This window comes from Oryctolagus cuniculus, chromosome 10 (assembly GCF_964237555.1).
Source record: "Oryctolagus cuniculus chromosome 10, mOryCun1.1, whole genome shotgun sequence".
NCBI lineage: Eukaryota > Metazoa > Chordata > Mammalia > Lagomorpha > Leporidae > Oryctolagus > Oryctolagus cuniculus.
The window spans coordinates 59,772,876-59,793,865 of record NC_091441.1 but is presented as its reverse complement, the minus strand read 5'-3'; the positions used below and the strand labels follow the sequence as shown (position 1 = coordinate 59,793,865).

Below are 20,990 nucleotides of genomic sequence, written 5' to 3'. Positions count from 1 at the left end.
TTAAACATTCTTCCATTGATATGCCTTACTTTTATAATGAGTTATTTAAAATCTATTTTATAGACTGGCAGAAGCATTACCTATTTCAAAATTGAAAGCCTCATGGGAAAATACAATCCTCTAAAGGCAGCATCTAACTGCATACGAAAATTTCGGCTGCATTTATTGTGTCTCAACTTAAGAGAGGGAAGATAAATGATGTAAAAATATGGAACGGCAGAAGTCATCCATAAACGTCATTCTTCTAATCCATTAAATATCAATTCTTCAATTCTGTGACTATTTCAATGACACATTTACTTCAAAGTTACCATAAGTGGTATAGTTATTGCTCAATTGAAGTCTTTTTTGGATGTGCTACACATAGGACAATAGGACATGGGTTAAAGCTACACTTAAGAGCAAAGGTGAACCACAGGTGAAAATCCCAACTTCTTTTTTTTTTTTTTTTTTTTTTTTTGACAGGCAGAGTAGACCGTGAGAGAGAGAGAGACAGAGAGAAAGGTCTTCCTTTTCCATTGGTTCACCCCTTCAATGGCCGCTGCAGCTGGCGCTCTGCAGCCGGCGCACCGCGCTGATCTGAAGCCAGAAGCCAGGTGCTTCTCCTGGTCTCCCAGGGGGTGCAGGGCCCAAGCACTTGGGCCATCCTCCACTGTACTCCCGGGCCACAGCAGAGAGCTGGCCTGGAAGAGGGGCAACCAGGACAGAATCTGGCGCCCCGACCGGGACTAGAACCCGGTGTGCCGGTGCCGCAAGCGGAGGATTAGCCTAGTGAGCCGCGGTGCTGGCCCCCAACTTGATTCTTAACGTTGCAAATATCTCATCCCACACAGAATGAGAATGATTCTATTTACCTGTCTTTTTTAATTTTCAAGAATATTTATTTATTTGAAAGACATAGCAACAGAGAGAAAAGGAGAGACAGAGACCTTTCATCACCAACTGGCTGCGAGAGCCAGGGCTGTACAGGCTGAAGCCACGAGCCAGGAGCTCCATCCGTGTCTCCCTCATGGAGGGCAGGGACTCAGGGCTTCAGCCATCCTCTGTTGCTTCCCAGACATAGGAGCAGGGGTGAGGATCAGCAGTGGAACAGCCAGGACCAGAACCAGCACTCCCATTTGGGAAGTGGGTATCCCGAGCAGTGGCTTATCACAACATTGCCTTACCTACTTTCTTGAACAATTTTAGCTCTTTTAAATTCAGATTTACGGGAGCTTGTAGATGATGCTTAAAGCAACCACAGATGGCTTCATTGCCAGTGCCACGGGATACCCAAGTCTGAAGCCATCCATTTCTCCTACCCTGACTCTCACAAATCAACCCTAACAAAGCAACCCACTTGCAAGGTTTGTCTACCGATTGCTCCAGCTCTCCCCCCTGCGCTTGTCTGCCATGTGTCTGCGCACTTCACACGGTCAGTTCTGAGTCCTGGGCGATCGACACAGCACCAGATAGTAAAGGCGGCCACGCACAGCAAAGCGCTGATAAGAAGTTACCTGTGGCTTTCTTCATGCTGTTTCGCGGCCGGGCGGGCGTGGGGCGCGGGGTCCTCGCGGGGTCCCTGGGACCTTCTTGGCAGTCTGCCCCTCGAAAGCCAGGGCAGCATCTCCACTCCAGCTGCGTCACTGTCTTGTACCTGGTGACGTAGCGCGGTCTGAAGTTCACTCGGTACCTGTGCACAGAAGGGACAGCATCTCTCTCTCTTGTCCAAGCACCTCTGCCCTTCTCGGGGCTGGACCCAACCAAAGGGGATGGAGGCTGCCCCGGAGGCAGCCGCGGTCTCCTCCGCCCTGCCCTGGCTCTTTGGAGTTCGGGAGGACTGGGGCTGCCCACTCCTGGTCCCCACTGGTGGCAGGAGGAGGAAACCCTCTAGAAAAACCCCAGCCTGTAAGCCCGGTGTGATGAGGACATGAGGACAGTTTTCTGTTCTACAGCTCAAGGCTGGGGCCGGGCGGGGGGCGGGGGACCGGGGGGGTGGGGGCGTGGGGTGTTTGGTGTAACTCAGGGTTACTTCGCTTTGCATTTCAAAGAAACACCCCTGGGGCAGGCATTGGCACAGAGGGTTAAGAGGCTGCTTGGATGCCAGCATCCTGTATCAGAGAACGGGTTTGAGTCCTGGCTGCTTCCAATCCAGCTCCCCACTAATGTGCCTGAGAAGGCCGTGTGTGGGGAGCAACTGGGAGCAACTCGGACTAGACTAAGTTACTGGAATTAAGACTTATTCTATGCATCTGCTCTCCCACAATATGGCGCTGGGAGAGGAGGAAACAGCTTCTACACAGCTGCCTCCAGTTCAACCAATAAACTGTAGGACCTGCTCCTGATTGGAGGAGAGCAGCGTACTCGGCGTGTGGGTAGCAGAGTTGGGATTGGTGAAGAGGACTATAAAGGAGGAGAGAGACAACATGCACCAGGAACATCTATCTGAAGGAACACCTGTGCAGCCCCCGAGAGAGCCGGCCGGCGGTGTGCCGCTCCCCCGCGGAAGTGGGGAAGGTGGCAGGGGGAACCGCCCTTCCACGGAGGTGGAAGGGTCGGTAGCCAACCCGGGAAGAACCAGCAGCAAACCCGAGGAGGGCCGAGCAGACAAAAGAACAGCGCAGGGTCCTGTGTCGTTCCTCCATGAAGAGGGGGAGCGACAGCCGTGACTGGGCCCCTGCCACCCATGTGGGAGTCTGAATGGCATTCAGGGTTCCTTGCTTTGGCCTTGCCCAATCCTGACTGTTGCTGGCATTTGGGGAGTAAACCAGCAGATGGAAGATCTCTGTGTGTCTCTCTCACTGAGTTGACGAAAACAAATATTAAGAAAATAATAACAGGAAACCCCCTGATGCCCTTCCCACCCCTCAATGCCACGTATGCACCACAGCACCTCCGTCCCTGACACCAGCAAAGGGAGCCGCAACCCTCTGCAGCTGACACGCATGCCACTTGCGTTCATTTCTTTCTACAAAAACGCCCCGGCCCCCCTTGCCCGCCCAGCAGGCAGGAGACAGAGCTGCCATCTCCTGCCTGACGCACTGGGGTAGCAGAGAGCTTTGTGGGGTGCTAGGAAGTCCTCCAACTCCGGCTTGAGCCGGGGCCCAGAACAGATAACCACGTCCTGGACACTCCAGAGAGATGGAGCCAAGGCACGGGTCCCCACCTCCCCAGCCCCCAGCTCAGGCGGAAGCCACAGCCACTCAGGGCGGGCCCTGATTCATTTACCCCAACTTTAGCCTCCTGGCCGGGAACCCCAGCTCTCTTGACCGTCTCCACTTCCTCTGTTTCTCACCCCAGCACGAGCAGCTGGCCGCCTTTTGGGGCCAATTCCCAGAAAGCAAGCGGCTTTGCATCACTTCCTGGGGTTGCGGTGAGCTGCTTGCAGGGGAGCCGGGGCGGCCAGCTGCAGGGGCCCAGGCAGCCTGGCTGCTGCATCTCAGGCACAGCCTCCGGGCAGGTGGGCCTCAAGGTTACATGCCTAAGAGGACCTCCCCCCGAGTGTAACCGAACTCGAAACTCAGAGCATCAAAGCCACAGCATAAAAGCGGCTGCTTGGGATGGTACATCCAGTGGGCCCTGGAGGGGGGCCCTGCTGACCCCCAGGACCTGCCCTGGGTCCTCGCACCTTTCTCTGGCTGGTCTCCTGGCAGCGGATATCAACCTGGGCTGTCAGAACCCAGGGAACTGGGAACAACACTGCTGCCTCCCTGCAGAGCTTCTGGGGGAATGGGCCTGGGCGTGGAGAGCCAGGCATGCAGCATTGAGAGGCTCTGCAGGGTGCTTGGTGCAGGGCAACCAAGGAGAAAGCCCACAGGGCAGTTCCCCAGGGACCTGGAGCAGGTGCAGACCTCCCATGGAGACTCTTCACTTCCCTCCCTCCCAGCCGGCCCCATTGAGGCCCACGGTTCCCAAGTTCCCCTCTTTACAGGGAGGACGGCAGCTCCCAGGGCTCATGTGACTTGTCCGAATTCAACAGTCAGGAAGCAGCAGGGCTTGGATTTAAACCGCGTCCTTCTCTCTCTCCCACTTGACCTCCAGTACACAGGATGGTCGGTCTCCCCAGAAACTGCCTTCAATTTCAAAGCAGCGGCCCCATCCGGGGGTGTCAGCAGCCGCCCTCCCAGGCAACAAACTCAGGCCCGAGTAGACAATCCAGAGCCCTCGGCCCCTCCCAGCCCACCTGCCCAGAGAATTCTCTTACAGTCCTCAAAAATATAAGAACAGGGTGGGCTTCTGGCATAGAGGTTTGGCCACTGCTTGGGACACCTGCATCCTATATCAAAGTACCTAGTTCAAGTCTCAGCTCCACTTCAGATTCCAGAGCCCTGCTAACGTACATACTGGGAGACAGCATTGATGGCTCAAGTACTTGAGTCCCTGACAGCCACATGGTAGACCTAGATGGAGTTCCTGGCTCGGCCCAGACCTGGCTATTGTGGAGTGATCAGCAGATAGAAAATCAATTGGTTAATCTCTGTGTGTGTGTGTGTGTTGTTCCTTGTCGCTCTTTTCAAATAAATCTTTTTTTTTTTTTTTTTTTTGACAGGCAGAGTGGACAGTGAGAGAGAGAGAGACAGAGAGAAAGGTCTTCCTTTGCCGTTGGTTCACCCTCCAATGGCCGCCGCGGCCAGCGCGCTGCGGCCGGTGCACCACGCTGATTCGAAGCCAGGAGCCAGGTGCTTCTCCTGGTCTCCCATGGGGTGCAGGACCCAAGCACTTGGGCCATCCTCCACTGCACTCCCTGGCCACAGCAGAGAGCTGGCCTGGAAGAGGGGCAACTGGGACAGAATCCAGCGCCCCGACTGGGACTAGAACCTGGGGTGCCGGCACCGCTAGGTGGAGGATTAGTCTAGTGAGCCGCAGCACTGGCCTCAAATAAATCTTTAAAAAAAATCCCACTTCATTGTCTCGCATACCCAAGAAGAGCATAATGCTGGAAAAATGTGTTATCTCAGGAAAACTTTGTCCCTCTGAGCATTCAACACGGCCTGTGAAAATGTGTTTGTTCTTAGTTCTTGCTCATTTGCCAGTAGACGACAGCCCACGGGGAGCCGTTTCCAACGTGGCTGAGTGGGACAGGGATGGGGAGAGCAAGACCTGTGACTGCTGTGCCCTGTGGAAGAGGAAGGGCCACCCGCCCTGCACGAGTGGCATGAGCCTGGGTGTCAGCATGTCCCGGGCTCCTCACACACATCGTTGTTACTTCCTGCCAAGGTAGGTGGGATTTGGGAGCCAGCTCCTAACCTAGGGAAGTTCCCCAGGACTCTGTCCTTTGTCCACCTGGCGTAGGCCCACCTCCACTAGCAGGCCTGCACTGGGGCTTCCGGCCGCGGGGTTCAGGTGGACAGCGTTCCCGACACACTGCAAGTCTAGGACAGCAAGAAGCCTCCCTAGCAGGCCCCGACAGCTGGAACCCACCAGACAGCCACTGCAGCCATGGGAACATTCATGGAGCAGTTTCTTCACGGACGATGACCACAGGGATCCCAGAGGGGCTGCAGCCCTGCTGGTGGATCCCTGCTAATGGCTCCTTGGGCCTCATTGATTTATTTACAAAGGCAGAGTGACAGAGAGAATATCTTCCATCTGCTGCCGATACTCTCCAGATGGTCACAATAACCGAGCTGGTCCAGGCCAAAGCCAGCAGCCAGGAACTCCATCTGGGTCTCCCACATGGGTGGCAGGGGCCCCAGTTCTTGGCCCATCTTCTGCTGCTTTCCCAGGCAGATAGCAGGGAGCTGGTTCAGAACCAGAGCAGCCAGGACTCAAAATGACGCGTGAGTACAAAATGCTGGCATCTTGAGTAGCAGCTTAACCCACGGTGCCATAACAGCCTCTCCCTGCTGGGGTCTCTCCCCAGAAGGCAGGTCCCTGCTGACACAGCAGCCAGCCAGAAGGTCACCCAGAGAATGAGGGGGGGAACCAGGTGGGATTCCTGGCCCTGCTCCTCTACCACCTGGGGCACTGCAGGAAAATACACTGCCCAGTGAGCTCCAAAAACTTCAGATCAGGGGTCTCTGAAGGCCCAAGCAGGGGAACTGAGGCCAAGCCCAGGCAGCCTGGGGCTGTGGGAGCCTCAGTACTCACTGAATCTGCTGACACTGCCCCCAGCATGGGGTGGCCTTGCTAGGGAATGGACAGCGCCCAGTGCTGCAGGGCAGGGCCGGATGGACGGTCTCTGGCTGCAATATTGGCTCTAGACCGCGACACCGCCCTGTCCTGTGGAGTCCTTGGGCTGGGGCAGTGAGCCTGGGTCCTGTCATCTCACCTGCAGGCTCTCCCCGCTTCTCCTCCCCAGAAACCCTTTTGGGGGGCAAAACAAGGGTCCACCATTTTTACAGGTTTGGCCACTGTGTCACCAGATTGGCCCTGGAGATCTTAATGAGAAGGGCGGTGGCAAGAAGAGGTCTGGGTCAGGGAATCAGGGCTCAGGGGCCACCTGACCAGAAGTGTCCCCATTCAAACAGAATGCGACCAGATGACCACACCTCCCTCGGACACCTTCCCACCCACCTTTCATAATGAGCTTCATTCAGGCCACACTCGGCTCAGTGCTTCTCTCTGCCAGATCGGAGACCCACGAGGGCAGGCACTCCTGTTGGTTTTGCATAAAACCCCCCCCCATTAATACAGCCTTTGTTCCCCCCACCTAAGTGCTGCACCAAACACCTGCCCCTACACTTTGTTTAGAGCAGAAGGTACAGAGATTTTTTCTTTAGCTACCACCTGCCTCCCCCAAGCCCTGTGTCAGTAACACCCACTCACACCCGAGAGCAGTGCATTTGTTACCACTGATGAACCTGCACCAAAATCAGAATCCACCTAAGCCCATGGTCACGTTAGGGTTCACTCCTGGCGGTGCAGGCTGCGGTCTGGACAGATGTCCGAGGATGGGCACCCACCTTTATGGCAGCCCACGGGGGAGTCTCACTGCTCTGAACATCCCCTGTGCTCTGCAGGCTCAGGCTGCCCATCCCCAACCCTGGCCACCTCCCATCTGTTCACTGTCTGCAGCGGTGCCTCTTCCAGAATGTGCTGCAGGACTCAGACAGCGTGGCCTGGCAGGACGGCCTTCTTCAGCGTGACACACATCGGCGTCTCGCCCGCGGCTGCTCTAGCTTGGTGGCTGCTCTTTTGCAGGGCTGAGTGACAGCCCGTTGTCTGGAACATTCCCAGTTTTAAACAGGGTCTGTCCTATTAGAGGTGCTCAAGAAACACTTATTCTTTATTTAAATCAATACTTGATCAATCAAGCAATTAACTAATGATACTAGGTCTGTTTTTGTCAAATTCCAGGGAGTCCAGTGTCCAGAGTCAGGCGGGCGTTGTGGTGCAGTTGGCTAAGCTGCCACTTGGGAACCACACATCCCTCTTGGGAGTGTCTGGTTCAGTGAGGTCCTGGCTGCTCCACGCTTTTTTCTAAAGGCTTGTTTATTTGAAAGTCAAGCCAATAGAGAGGCAGGCAGGCAGGGGAGGAAGGTAGGAAGGTGCGAGGGAGGGAGGGAGGGAGGGAGATAGGTCTTCCATGCACTGGTTCACTCCCCAGATAACCGCAGCAGCCAGTTATAGATCAGGATGAAGCCAGGAGTGAGGAACTGCATCTGAATTTTCCACACACGTGGCATGGGCCCAAGAACTTGAGCAATTTTCTGTGTCCTTTAAATAAATAAATCTGATTTTTTTTAAAAAAAGAAAGAAAACTATAAAACAAAACTCTAGAATTGTCCACAGTAGATGTTTCTGTCCTCCCAGAAACAAGTCTAGCTCCAGAATCCTTGGGTCACAGTGAACTGGACAGAATCACCCACCAGGGATCACTTGGAGCTGTGCTGTCCAGCAGGACAGCTGCTAGCCACATGGGGCCATGTAAATTCAAATGAGTTAAAATTAAATACAGGGGGCTGGCGCTGTGGTATGGCAGGTAAAGTCGCTGCCTGCAGTGCTGGCATCCCATATGGGTGTCAGTTCGAGTCCCAGCTGCTCCACTTCTGACCCAGCTCTCTGCTATGGCCTGGGAAAGCAGTGAAAGATGGCCCAAGTACTTGGGCCACTGCACCCGTGTGGGAGACCTGGAAGAAGCTCCTGGCTCCTGCTTTCAGATTAACCCAGCTTTGGCTGCTGTGGCCATTTGGGGAGTGAGCCAGCAGATGGAAGACTTCTCCCTCTCTCTGCCTCTGCCTCTACCTCTGCCTTTCAAATAAATAAATATTTTTAAAATAATCAAATACAGATGAGAAATTTAGTTCCTCAGTTGCAATAGCCACATCTCAAGTCCTCCATAGGCACCTGTGGCCAGTGCTTACAGTGTCAGCAAAAATATGTCTATCATGGCACAAAATTCTGGACAATTCTAGGAGCTACCTAGGGAGTCAAAGAATTGCCAAGGAATCGGTCATGGGCAGACGTCTGTTCAACCCTTGGTCTCTCACCCACATCACCCCATGTTCTCCCCTCCATCGCAGCTCCCAGCAGAGCCCATCCCTGGCCCAGGACCGCCCGGCCGGCTGGCCCACAGGTAAAGCCCCTCGCCCTGCCTTTGGCATTTACTTGAGTTTTCTTTTGATTCAGCCTAGCAGAGCTCTGCACAGATCGAAAACCAAGTGCCTCTTGGGGACACTCACTTGACTGGGATTTGTCCCAAGAACTGACTTTCTAGTAATGTCCTCTCCTTCCAAGCCACTGGCGGCCCAGAAGGGCCTGCAGCCGATTCCTGCTTCCTTCCTGTGTGTGTGGATCCACGTAGCCTCGCCCAGAATGGAAGGGAGAGGACGGGGACAGCAACCAGGTACAGCGCCTCCTGGCAGGCGGCAGAGTACGCATCCCGGCGGGACCTGGCAGAGTCACTGCCTTCAGGGCCAGGTCCTTTTGGTGACACGGAGGGCTGCTCGCACGGGGCAGACCTGGTTATCTGGAATCCAGCTGCCATTCTGACGCTCCACGGGGCAGCAGTTCATTCCAGCCACCATAATACATTTAAGATAAATAAATAGGGACTGGCGATGTGGCATAGCGGGTAAAGCCACCACCTGTGGTGCCAGCATCCCATACGGACGCCGGTTCGAGTCCCAGCTGTTCCACTTCTTATCCAGCTCCCTGCTAATGGTCTGGGAAAGTAGTGGAGGATGGCCCTGATCTTTGGGCCTGTGCACCTACAAAGGAGACCCAGAAGAAGCTCCTGGCCCCTGGCTTTGGATCGGCCCAGCTCTGGCCGTTGTGGCCATTTGGGAAGTGAACCAGCAGAGGGATGATCTCTCCCTTTCTCATTTTCTCTTTGTAACTCTGCCTTTCAAATAAATACATAGATATTTTTAAAACTATGTAAAACACACAGAGCGTAACGTTTAATGTCTTCTCCATTTGCTGGTGCACAGTTCTGTGGCGTCAGCCCACTCCCGCTGTCTGACTCTGTCACCTGAACTTGCCCATCTTCCCAAGCTCTCCCACCGTACACCCTCTCCCTGGTCCTCCCTCCTCCTCGGCCCCTATGAAAGTGACAACTCAGCATCTCCTGGAAATGCATTTGTCCTTCTATGACCAGCTTACTTCACTTAGCGTGATGTCCTCACGCATCATCCGTGTCGCGGCAGGTGTCAGATTTCTCCTTTCTACACAGGAAATCACTTTTGCAAACTTTGGTTTCAGAAATCGACAAGGCAGTGGACTAATGACGTCCTATGAACTATTTGTGACAAGTGGTTTTCATGCTTGTTTTGGGTTTATTTTTAACTGTCAATGAATAAATAAATGAGCTTCGATAGTTTTTAAATCTTTGCCAAAAGCAAGTACAGTTGGGCAACAGAAGCTATGAGGTTTGAAATCAGAAGTGATTTCAGAACTAAGTTGAAGGAAAACTCTGTCTCAGGGGAAGAAATACTTCTCATTTGAATCCACTTTGTCCTCCCAACAAGCAAAAACTGGCCATGGGGCTGGCATTGTGGCACATCAGGTTAAGCCTCCACTTGTGATACCAGCATCTGTATCAGTCTGTTCAAGTCCTGACTACACCGCTTCTGATCCAGTTCCCCGCTAATGCACCTGAGAAGGCAGTGGAAGATGGCCCAAGTGCTTGCGCCCCTGCTATTCACATGGGAGAATAGGATAAAGTTCCTGGGTCCTGGCTTCAGCCTGGCCCAGACCTAGATTTTGTAGCCATTTTGGGAATGAACTAAAAGATAGATCATGCTCTCTCTCTGATACTCTGCCTTTCAAATAAATAATCTTATACACCCACCCACCCACACACACACACAACTGGCCATTTAAAGCCATGTGCCTCTACAGAGACTATCTCTGTAATATTCAGAGTGGACTCTGAGCCCACAAGTCTTATCCAATGGTCACATTACACAGTCTGAAAAAGTCTCCCCACAAAAGACAAAGGCACAGACTAGAGGGCCATCTTGTAGCTTAAGGTGCAAACAGCAAAACCAGAATTTTCATCTCATCTTTGTCTGCTATATTGCACATCTCAAGTTTTTAATTTAAAAAAAATTTTTGAAAGGCAGAGTGACATAGAAGGAAACAGATAAAGACTTCTTATCTGCTGGTTCAACTACCCAAATGACCACAACAACCAGGGCTGGGCTAGGCTGAAGGCAGAAGCCAGGAACTCGGTCCACATCTCTGATGTGGGTGTCAGGAATCCAAGTACTTACACAATTATCTACTGCCTCCCAGGCACATTAGAAAGAAGCTGGAGTGGAAGCAGAGCAGGACTTGACCCCAGGCACTCCAATACTGGATGCAGGGGTCTGAGACGGCGGCTTACCCCACTACACCACGACACCAGCCCCACTGGACACGTTTTTAATGAGCTCTCTGCATGGAGAAATCAACAACATGGAAGCAAAGAAATGTGAAATATTTTACTTGCCTTTTTGGGATAACTCATCTTCATTTTAAAAGCCAGGATACTTGGGCAAGTATAGTTCTGGGATACAAAATGTATCCAAAGAATCTACCAGACTGATAGCCCTTGATTAAAAGCAGATCACAATACATCTTTCGATGGGTCTTTAAAAACTACAGATCCCAGACCAAGGCAGAGTGTTCAGAATGCCTGCACACTTCAGGGAGACCCCATTCCCAGTACCAGGGACGCGTTTGCCAGAGAAGCCAGTTGTAAGCTGCTTTCTCCATTTCCTCTGGAATTAATTTCCTTAGGCACTTGGGATGGAAAGTTAGGTTTCAAAACCTAAAACCCTTTTTACCCCTCAGGATTCTGCCTGCCCATACAGTGTGATGAGCAGACGTTTCTCCCACAGTAGGTTCCCCTCCCTCATCCAGCAGAGAACACTGCACAGGCCCGAAGCAAGGTGGCCAGTGAAAAGCACACAGCCCAGCTGCGAGGCCGTCCCTGCTGAGCCGCTGAGCGGACCGTGTTCCTCGGATCCACTCGCAGAGCAGCACCCTGCTTCTGAGCAAAAGTGCTTTGCTAAAACTGACGTCATGTCCAAGTGTAGGTTGCATCCAGCCCCAGGAAACAGGGCTTGGGCTGTGTTCCAGCGAGTGCACATTCTTCGCTCTGGAGAGACATCCCAGGACTCCAGCCCTGCCCCAGCAGAGGGGATGGGGGCGGGAGTGGGGCATCCCTCTGGGACCTTGGCAAACTGTGCACACACTCCTAAAGCGTTGTCTGGGCGAGGGCCATGGCTGCTGTGGGCTGTTTCCCCCCATGCATTCTATGCTATTCCATTTCTCAGACGTGCATCTGGTTCCTCATTCCTGGAGGCACAATCACAGAGTGCTTTCCTCCCAACGCACACCCTCATGAGCTCCCTGCCCTCAGCACTCCCACAGAGTGGCCCATGACAACATCATGCTTTTCGCGTGACGCTCACCACAAACACACGGCCCGTGGTTTTGTGAGCCAAATTTTCTGCTCAGAGTCACTGAAGAACTCTATTCTGATTATTTTCTTTCTGTCATTTAACAAGCAGAGAGACTAACAGAGAGAATGCCCGCCTACTGGCTCACTTCCAAAATGCACCCCTCCCCTGCAACCTCACAACAGCCAGGACTGTGCCAGGAACTCAGCCCAGGTCTCTCATGTGGGTGGCATGGACTCACGTACTTGAGCCATCTCCTGCCTCCCAGGGTCTGTTTTAGGAGGAAGCAGGAGGGCCAGGCGCCGTGGCTCACTTGGTTAATCCTCCGCCTTGCAGCGCCGGCACCCTGGGTTCTAGTCCCAGTCGGGGCGCCGGATTCTGTCCCGGTTGCCCCTCTTCCAGGCCAGCTCTCTGCTGTGGTCTGGGAGTGCAGTGGAGGATGGCCCAAGTGCTTGGGCACCTGCACCCGTGTGGGAGACCAGGAAAAAGCACCTGGCTCCTGGCTTCGGATCGGCACAGTGCAGCCGTAGCGGCCATTTGGGGAGTGAACCAATGGAAGGAAGACCTTTCTATCTGTCTTTCTCTCTCGCTGTCTGTAACTCTACCTGTCAAATAAATAATTTTTTTTTTAAAAGGAGGAAGCAGGAGAGAGAAGCCAGAAGCATGACTGGAATCCAGGTACTCCACCCTATGGGACATGGGCATCCTGACCAGCATCTTAACTACAGGGTCAAATGCCCACCCCATCCCTTTCTTTCTATTCGAGAGGCAGAGATGGGAGAGCGAGAGCATGCTCCCCCATTAACTGATTCACTCTCAAAATCCCCAAGAGCTGAAAACTCTACCCAGCTCTCCCACCTGAGTGCCAGGGACCCAGCTTCCTGAGCCCCCACTTGCTGCCTCCCACGGTTCACATTTGCAGAAGCTGGAATGGGGAGTGGAGGCAGGAGGCGAACCCAGACACTTGACATGGGATGAGGGCCTCCCAACCAAGTCCCGGCTGCGAGGCCAAAGGCCTGCCCCATTCCTTTCATCATTATTTGTCCAATGTCTCCTACAAAAGTCATAGTCATTCCAAAATCCTTTTCCTGCTTTTCCCTTGACTTGGCTTTCCTCGGGTTTATGACGTGCATCCCTGGTTCTTCCAAGCTGTCAGTGTCCTGTGCTTTTTCTACACACCTCAAGTCTGCCAGCCACTCTTCAGCTATGACCCAAAGACTTTACTTGGGTTTTCTTCAATTTTTGCAAATAAAATACACAAGCAAGCCAGGTATTGTCAAAGCATACACAAAACTAATCTTTAAAATACTTCCCCATTTAATTTTCCTTGAAGAGCAGTTATATCTTTGGTCATTCTAGTCTAATAACACTAACCATATATCATTGTTGTATGATGACCCACACCAAATTAACAAAAACTTCATCACATATCATAAAGTCATGTGTATCCTGGCAAAATGCTTTTAAAAGTTACCCTGAGATTTCTAGATAAATAATCTAAATTATAATTTATATAATTAGTTTTGTTGGGGCCGGTGCTTTGGCATAGTGGGTTAACGCCCTGGCCTGCAGTGCTGGCATCTCTTATGCGCACCAGTTCGAGACCCGGCTGCTCCACTTCTGATCCAGCTCTCTGCTATGGCCTGGGAAAGCAGTGGAAGATGGCCCAGGTCCTTTAAACCCATGTGGAAGACCTGGAAGAAATCTCCTGGCTCCTGGCTCCAGATCGGCACAGCTCCAGCTTTTGCAGCCAATTGGGAAGTGGATGAAGACCTCTCTCTCTCCCTCGCTCTGCCTCTCCTCTCTCTGTGTAACTCTGACTTGCAAATAAATAAATAAATCTTTTAAAAAAATAATTAGTTTTGTTGATTCAATGAACACAGCATATCCCAAACCCACATTTTAGCTGCAAGCTGCTGCATTTTCATTGAGACTTAGTAATTACTTTCAAAGATGACACACAAGTCATAATGTCTAATTTAAAAACACAAGCCGGGGCCAGTGCTTTGGCGTAGCAAGTAAAGTTGCCGCCTGCTGTGCTGGCATCCCATACGGGCGCTGGTTCAAGTCCCATCTGCTCCATTTCCTATCCAGCTCTCTGCTATGACCTAGGAAAGTAGAAGATGGCCCAAGTCCTTGGGCCCCTGCACCCACATGGGAGACCAGGAGAAAGCTCCTGGCTTCAGATCTGCACAGCATGGGCCATTGCAGCCAATTGGGGAGTGAACCAGAGGATGGAAGACCTCTCTCTCTCTGCCTTTCCTTCTCTCTCTATAAATCTTTCAAATAAAATAAATAAATCTTTTAAAAAAATACACTTTGCTATTCTCAAAAAAAAAAAAAAAAAGAGCCATAGGGGTTGGCATCATGGTGCAACAGGTAAAGCCACATCTGTGGCAATGGCATCCCACATGGGTGTCGGTTCATGTCCTAGCTGCTCTGCTTCCAATCCAGCCCCCTGCTAGTGGCCTGAAAAACAGCAGCAAAAGATCACCCAAGTGTGTGGGCCCCTGATACCCACTTGGGGAACCCAGATGAAGCTCCTGGCTTTGGCCTGGCTCAGCCTTGACCACTGCAGCCCCCAGAGAAGTGAACCAGTAGATGGAAGATCTCTGTCTCTCCCTCTCTCTCTCCATTTAAAATACATAAATAAATCTTTGAAAAGTAAATATACAAGCCACAGACACTTGTTCAAACTTAGGGTCTCCACAACTGAAAATGGAAACCCAAGCTCAGCCCATGCGATTCTTGAGAATGGAAGGAAAGACAAGCTAAACACATTCAGGAAGCAGCCCTCAGAGCCTGCCAGCTGGTCCCCGCCCTCCCACCACACACACACACACACACACACACACACACACACACACGAAGGCTTTCCTGGAGCCACCAATGTCCAACGTGCAGTCAGCACACGCATGGATACTGTATTAGCAGCTTTGTGCTACTTTAAAAACCTGGAGGAGCAACTTGGGAAGGTTTATCCTAGTGCAGCTTGGTAGTTCACAGTCCAGCACTGGCAGCCCCACTGGTTAGGGCCCTTGGCAAGGCCAGGGCTTGGCAGAGGGACAGTCACGTGAAGCAGAGAGGGAAGCCAGGGCAAACTCAGCGTAAACAACCAACACGCTTACATCCCAGAGCAAGTCCCCAGTGGCCTCAGGGCCTCCCGTGAGGCCCAGCTCCCAGATGCCATGATTAGATTGAGTTCCCACTCTTAATCCACTGTCATTATTCTATTAACCGCTAGCATGAGACTTTGCGGTTTAAACATCTACATGAACGTGGAGAGCCAAATCTTGTTTAAATCATATCAGATAATAAACACATAATTCTGTTCTCCATAACAACAGTCTCCTTGCCAGTCCCAAGTCAGCCAAAGATGAGGTCAGTTCTATCAGACAACCAGAACATTCCGCCAACCCTCACTTACTTCAAATAGAAACTGAGATTCATAATGTTTGTCCCTCTTCTTTCAGATACTGAAAGAATAAAATTAGATAGTAGCTGTGGACACACTTTGAAACAGAGCTTCATGTAAATTTTATATAAAGTGTACGTATACTTATTGACCATAAGGCAAAGTTCGCACTAAGATTAAAAAACAGATTTCTGGCCGGCACCGCGGCTCACTAGGCTAATCCTCCACCCCGGGTTCTAGTCCCGATTGGGGTGCCGGATTCTGTCCCGGTTGCCCCTCTTCCAGGCCAGCTCTCTGTTATAGCCTGGGAAGGCAGTGGAGGATGGCCCAAGTGCTTGGGCCCTGCACCCACATGGGAGACCAGGAGGAAGCACCTGGCTCCCGACTTTGGATCAGTGCAGTGTTGGCTGTAGTGGCCATTTTGGGGGTGAACCAACAGAAGGAAGACCTTTCTCTCTGTCTCTCTCTTACTGTCTAACTCTGCCTGTCAAAAAACAAAAACAGACTTCTGGGGTCGACACTGAGGCGCAGTAGGCTGAGCTTCCACCTGCGGCACCAGCATCTCATATTGGTTCTGATTCGTGTTCTGGCTGCTCCTCTTCCAATCCAGCTCTCTGCTCATCTGCCTAAGAAAGCAGTGGAAGATGGGCCCTAGCACCCATGTGGGAGACCTGGAAAAAGCTCCTGGCTTCAGATTGGCTCAGCTCCAGCCATTGCGGCCATTTGGAGAGAGTGAACCAGAAGATGGAAGACCTTTCTCTCCCTCACTCTGCCTGTAACTCTACCTCTCAAATAAATTAAAAAAAATCTTTTTTAAAAAATAGATTTCTTTTATAAAAATGGGCTGAATTGTCCACATGAAGGGTTGGGCAAATTCCTGACTCTCAAGTGGTGAGCAGTGAGGTCCTGCTTATCTTGTAGATAAGAAAAATCCTCCCATAACCTTCAAATGGCACTCCATGAACAGATCTGCCTTCCTTTGCAAGTGTGATCCTTTTTCTAAAAAATGTTTCTCTTTATTTGAAAGGTAGAGTAGTGTGACAGAGAGGGAGAGAGATCGTCCATCTGCTGATTCACTCCCCAAATGGCTGCAACAGCCAGGACTGGGCCAGGCGAAAGCCAGGAGCCAGGAACACCCTCTTGGTCTCCCACATGGGTAGCAGGGGTCCAGGTACTTGGACCAGGTGAATTGTCAGGAAGTTGGATCAGACATGGAGTAGCTAGGACTTGAACTAGCACTCTGATATGCAGTGGCCAGTGTTGCAGGTGATGGCTTGCCCCACTGTGCCACAACGCCAGACTGAAGTGAGGCCTTTTCTGTTTTTACCCTTAACAATGAACCATTGCTCAGTGACATGCACGTACCTGTCCCATGCCAGGTTTGCCTGCCCTGTTTCTGTGGTCCCAGGCCCAGCAAGCGTACATGCATTCTAACCCAGGCACTTCTCTCACTGCGCCTGCCATAGACTATGGTCAACCTCGAGAGCAGGACCCCTGCACTCTCATCCCTCTAGGCCCTCGCTCATGTTGTTTTCTGGCTTATGTGGCCTTGGCCTTCTCTCCCATCTGAATATATTCAACTAGAACCTTCCTTCAAAGCCCTTCCAAGAGGTTACCACTCACAAACAAGTTCTCAGATTGCCCCTAGCTGGAAACAATTTCCTCCACCTCCAGACATCCTGAGCACTTTGTGTTTCTCTTACTACAATTCTCAGTCCCACATTTTGTAATTATTTTTCTCATTTCACCTACTGGATGTGAACTTCTGGAGAGCAAGAGAAGGGTCCATGCCAACCCTGCCAAGGGGCCTTGTCCTGGGCCAGTTGTAGACCTTGCACAAAAATATCTGTTTAATGAGACTAACTAATAGTCTTCAAATAAGTCTTTTCTCAATTCTGTTGAGTTTTCTGCCAGGTCAAAATGCCTTATTCTATTATGCAACCTGAATCCAACATTTTCCAGGCCTCTGGATGTGATGTGGCTTTCTTTTTTGTTAATTTTATTTATTTTTTTAAAGATTTATTTTGAAAGTCAGGGTTACACAGAGGCAGAGAGAGAGAGAGAGAAAGAGAGAGGCAGAGAGAGAGAGGCAGAGAGAGAGAGGCAGAGAGAGAGAAGCAGAGAGAGAGAAGCAGAGAGAGAGAAGCAGAGAGAGAGAGATTTTCCACCCGCTGGTTTACTTCCCATTTGGCCGCAACGGCCAGAGATGTGCCGATCCAAAGCCAGGAGCCAGGAGCCTTCTCCGGGTCTCCCATGCAGGTGTAGGGACCCAAGGACTTGAGCCATCTTCTACTGCTTTCCTAGGCCAGAGGAGATAGTTGGATCAAAAGTGGAGCAGCCGGGACTCAAACTGGTGCCCATATGGGATGCTGGCACTGCCACAACACCAGCCCCAGTTTTTTCTTAATTTTCATTTTTGTTTGAAAGGCAGACACATGGATCTTCTATCCACTGATTCACTCTCCAAATGCTTACAACAGCCAAGACTGGACCAGGCAAAAGCCAGGAGCCCAGAACTCGATCCAGCTCTCCCATGTGAGTGGCCGGGGCCCTAGTGTCTGAGCAGTCACCAGGGCCTCCCAAAGCTGTATTAGTAGGAAGCTGGAATTGGAGGGCTGGGTATCCCAAGCAGAATCTGAAGATGCTGCCCCAATATGTGTGGTGATTTTTCATTCCATTATGTTTTTTTTTCTAGTGCTCAACATCTGATACGTATTTACCATCTCAGTTGGTCTTCAGAAAAATCCAAGCATTAACTTTACTACTTATATAAATGATTTTCCATCCTCTGTATTTTACCATGTCTTCACACACAAAACAACCATGCACAAATGGTGGTGCACACATGCAAAGGAACACAGGCCATCAACAATAGGCAGACAACAACTGATACACAGCACAGCAGAGATGATCTCAAAATAATTACACTCAAAAAAGCCAGGTGAAACCAAGTACATGGGCATGGCTCCAATTACACAAAGTTCTAGAAAAGGCAAACGAATCTATAGTGACAGAAGGCAGAAGAGCAGTTCCTGGGGGAAGAGTTTGGGCAATGATCAGAGGAACGGATGATAAAGGAGCAAGAGGAGACCCTTGGGTGCAACGGACAAGTTCCTGACTGTGAAGTCAGCCTTACAGGTACCGGCACCTGTTTGAAGCCTTACACTTAAAACTTCAAAGATGGGCAACTTGCTTATGTAAATGATACCTCAGTAAAGTTGCTTACAAGAAAAACTGGGAACATTGATTCTATTTTAGGGAATAAAGTATCACCTGATTCTAGAATAGAAAATAGGGGCCAGCGCTGTGGCACAGCAGGTAAAGCTGCCACCTGCAGTGTCGGCATCCCATATGGGTGCTAGTTCGAGTCCCAGCTGCTCCTCTTCTGATCCAGCTCTCTGCTGTGGCCTGGGAAAGCAGTAGAAGATGGCCCAAGTCCTTGGGCCCCTGCACCCATATGGGAGACCCTGAGGAAGTTCCTGGCTCCTGGCTTCAAATCAGCCCAACTCCAGTGGTTGCGGGCATTTGGGGAGATGAAGAAGCAGATGAAGACCTCTGTTTCCCTCTTTATCTGCCTCTACCTTTCAAATAAATAAATAAATCTTTAAAAAACAATAGAATAGAAAATAAAGTCAATTTAACCCTTAAGAAAAAAAAACATACTTCTGTGTTTTGGATGTTTTAAAATCTCCAGATCTGTGAAAGCAAAGTGCTAGAGAGCTGTGATGGTTCAATATATCTCAATTAAGTAGAACCAAAATCAGAATCACTCAGTCTTTCCAGAGTTTCAAATGAAGATTTAACAAGACGGTTTTTGTTTAATGTATCATATTATTCTTTAGATATAATAACTTTTTATTCTGGTCTGTTGGAAACTTGAGCCTACTATGTATTTTTGTACTTTTTTAGAAAAGATTTATTTAGGATGGCAGAGTGACAGAGAGAGGAGAGAGAAGAAGCAGACCGAGAGATCTTCCATCTGCTGGTTTACTCCCCAAATGGCTGCAACAGCCAGGGCTGCGCCAGGGTCAAGCAGGAACCAGGAGCTTCCTCCTGGTCTCTTACATGGGTGGCAAGGACTCAAGCACTTGGGCCATCTGCCACTGCCTTCTTAGGCATACTAAGGAAGCTGGTTTGAAAATATAGCAGCCAGGACTCAAACCAGTGCTCCAATATGGGGTGCTGGCATTGCAAGCGGTGGCTTAACCTACGTTGGTGCAACAATACAGGTCTCTATTTTTGTATTTTTAAAGCTGTGAAAGTATGCATCTTGGAGTGCTGGGTTCAAATTCTGGCTCCACTCCCAATTCCAGCTTCCTGCTAATGCTCCCAGAAGGCAGCCAGTTGTGGTGATGGCTCAAGTAGCTGGGTCCCTGACACCTACATGGGAGACCCAGATGGAGTTCCTGGGTCTTGGCTTTGGCCTGGCCCAGCTCTGGCTATTGTGAGCAGCTGGGCAGTGAACCAGCAGATGGATGATCTCTGTCTCTGTCTTTAAAATAAATAACATTTAAAAATGTTTAAAAAGGGGCCAGCACTGTGGTATAGTAGGTTAATCCTCCACCTGCGGCGCTGGCAGGGTGCTGGTTCTAATCCCGGCTGCTCCTCTTCTGATCCAGCTCTCTGCTATGGCCTGGGAAAGCAGTGGAAGATGGTCCAAGTCCTTGGCCCCCTGCACCTGCATGGGTAACCCAGAAGAAGCTCCTGGCTTTGGATTGGCTCAGCTCCAGCCATTGCAGCCATTTGGGGAGTGAACCGGCAGATGGAAGACCTCTCTCTATATATAACTCTACCTCTCAGATAAAATTAAAGAAAAAAATGTTTAAAAAATACGGAATCATTGATGAAGAAAGATAGTCACCACAGGAGTTTTTAATAACTGCCTTCAAATTGCCACTTTGTAAAATAACACAACATGCCAAAGACATATTGGCATTTAATAAATACAACAAAAAGCAACTAGTTCCTAGGATTACTCATTTTCTGGGCCTGATTCTGACCAGGGTGCGTGGAAGGTGCGTTGCTACCTGGTTCTGGAAGCAAGGTACAGACAAGGCCGGGCTCTCCCTCGAGGCTGCTGGGAAGGAGTGTGCTTTTTTCTTGCCTGCTGCTTTCTGCAGCGATGCAACAGGGCGACTCCCAAACAGCTCGAGAGGGGCCAGGTGATGATGTCATCTGTTGTGATGGGAAAGGCGCGCATCGCCGGTCACTGCTTTGCGGGGCCGTGACCTTGTGGCTTGGTCCTGAGAGGCCTCTGCAGGACCCCAGAGGTCAGACACACCTGATGCACAAGCCAGCCCTGAACACCATCAGCTCTGCAGCTGGATTTGAGATCCTGGAAAGTTCCGAATGCTGGCCAAGACTTGCTGATGCCTCCTGCCCTGCACCCTGCATCCCAGCAGCCTGTGAGAGCAAGGGTGAGGGCTGACAGCAGCCGGAGAAATGCCTTCCTGGAGAAGAGCTCTCCCCAGTAAGGCCTGGATTGCAAAACTCACCCCCGCCCTGAGCTCTGTCGCAACCCCTGTCACAGCTCTCGTCCTCCTCTGTTTTCAAGATCCGTGGAAAAGCTTCAGTTAGCAGAAAAACAAGTGGCACTTTCCCCACTATGGCTGGGAAGACATTTTTATGCCCTTATCTCATTCTCTGACAACAGCCCTGTGGAGCAGATGGAAGGAAGGGCTTCCAGCCAGAAGGAACTATCTAGTACCTTGCTTTACAGTGGACTCTGAGCAAACCCCCAGAAAAGAGAAGCCGATTGCCACCCA

General features: G+C 50.9%; 1 protein-coding gene across 1 annotated transcript in view; it reads right to left on the bottom strand.

The window, feature by feature from the left end:
* Positions 1–20,990, bottom strand: part of EMILIN2 (elastin microfibril interfacer 2) — a 62,532-nt gene that overhangs the window by 31,415 nt on the left and 10,127 nt on the right. Inside the window, exon 3 of the mRNA XM_002713587.5 lies at positions 1,497–1,672. Within this exon, the coding sequence (XP_002713633.3) occupies positions 1,497–1,672 (176 nt within the window). The remainder of the gene's footprint in view (positions 1–1,496; positions 1,673–20,990) is intronic.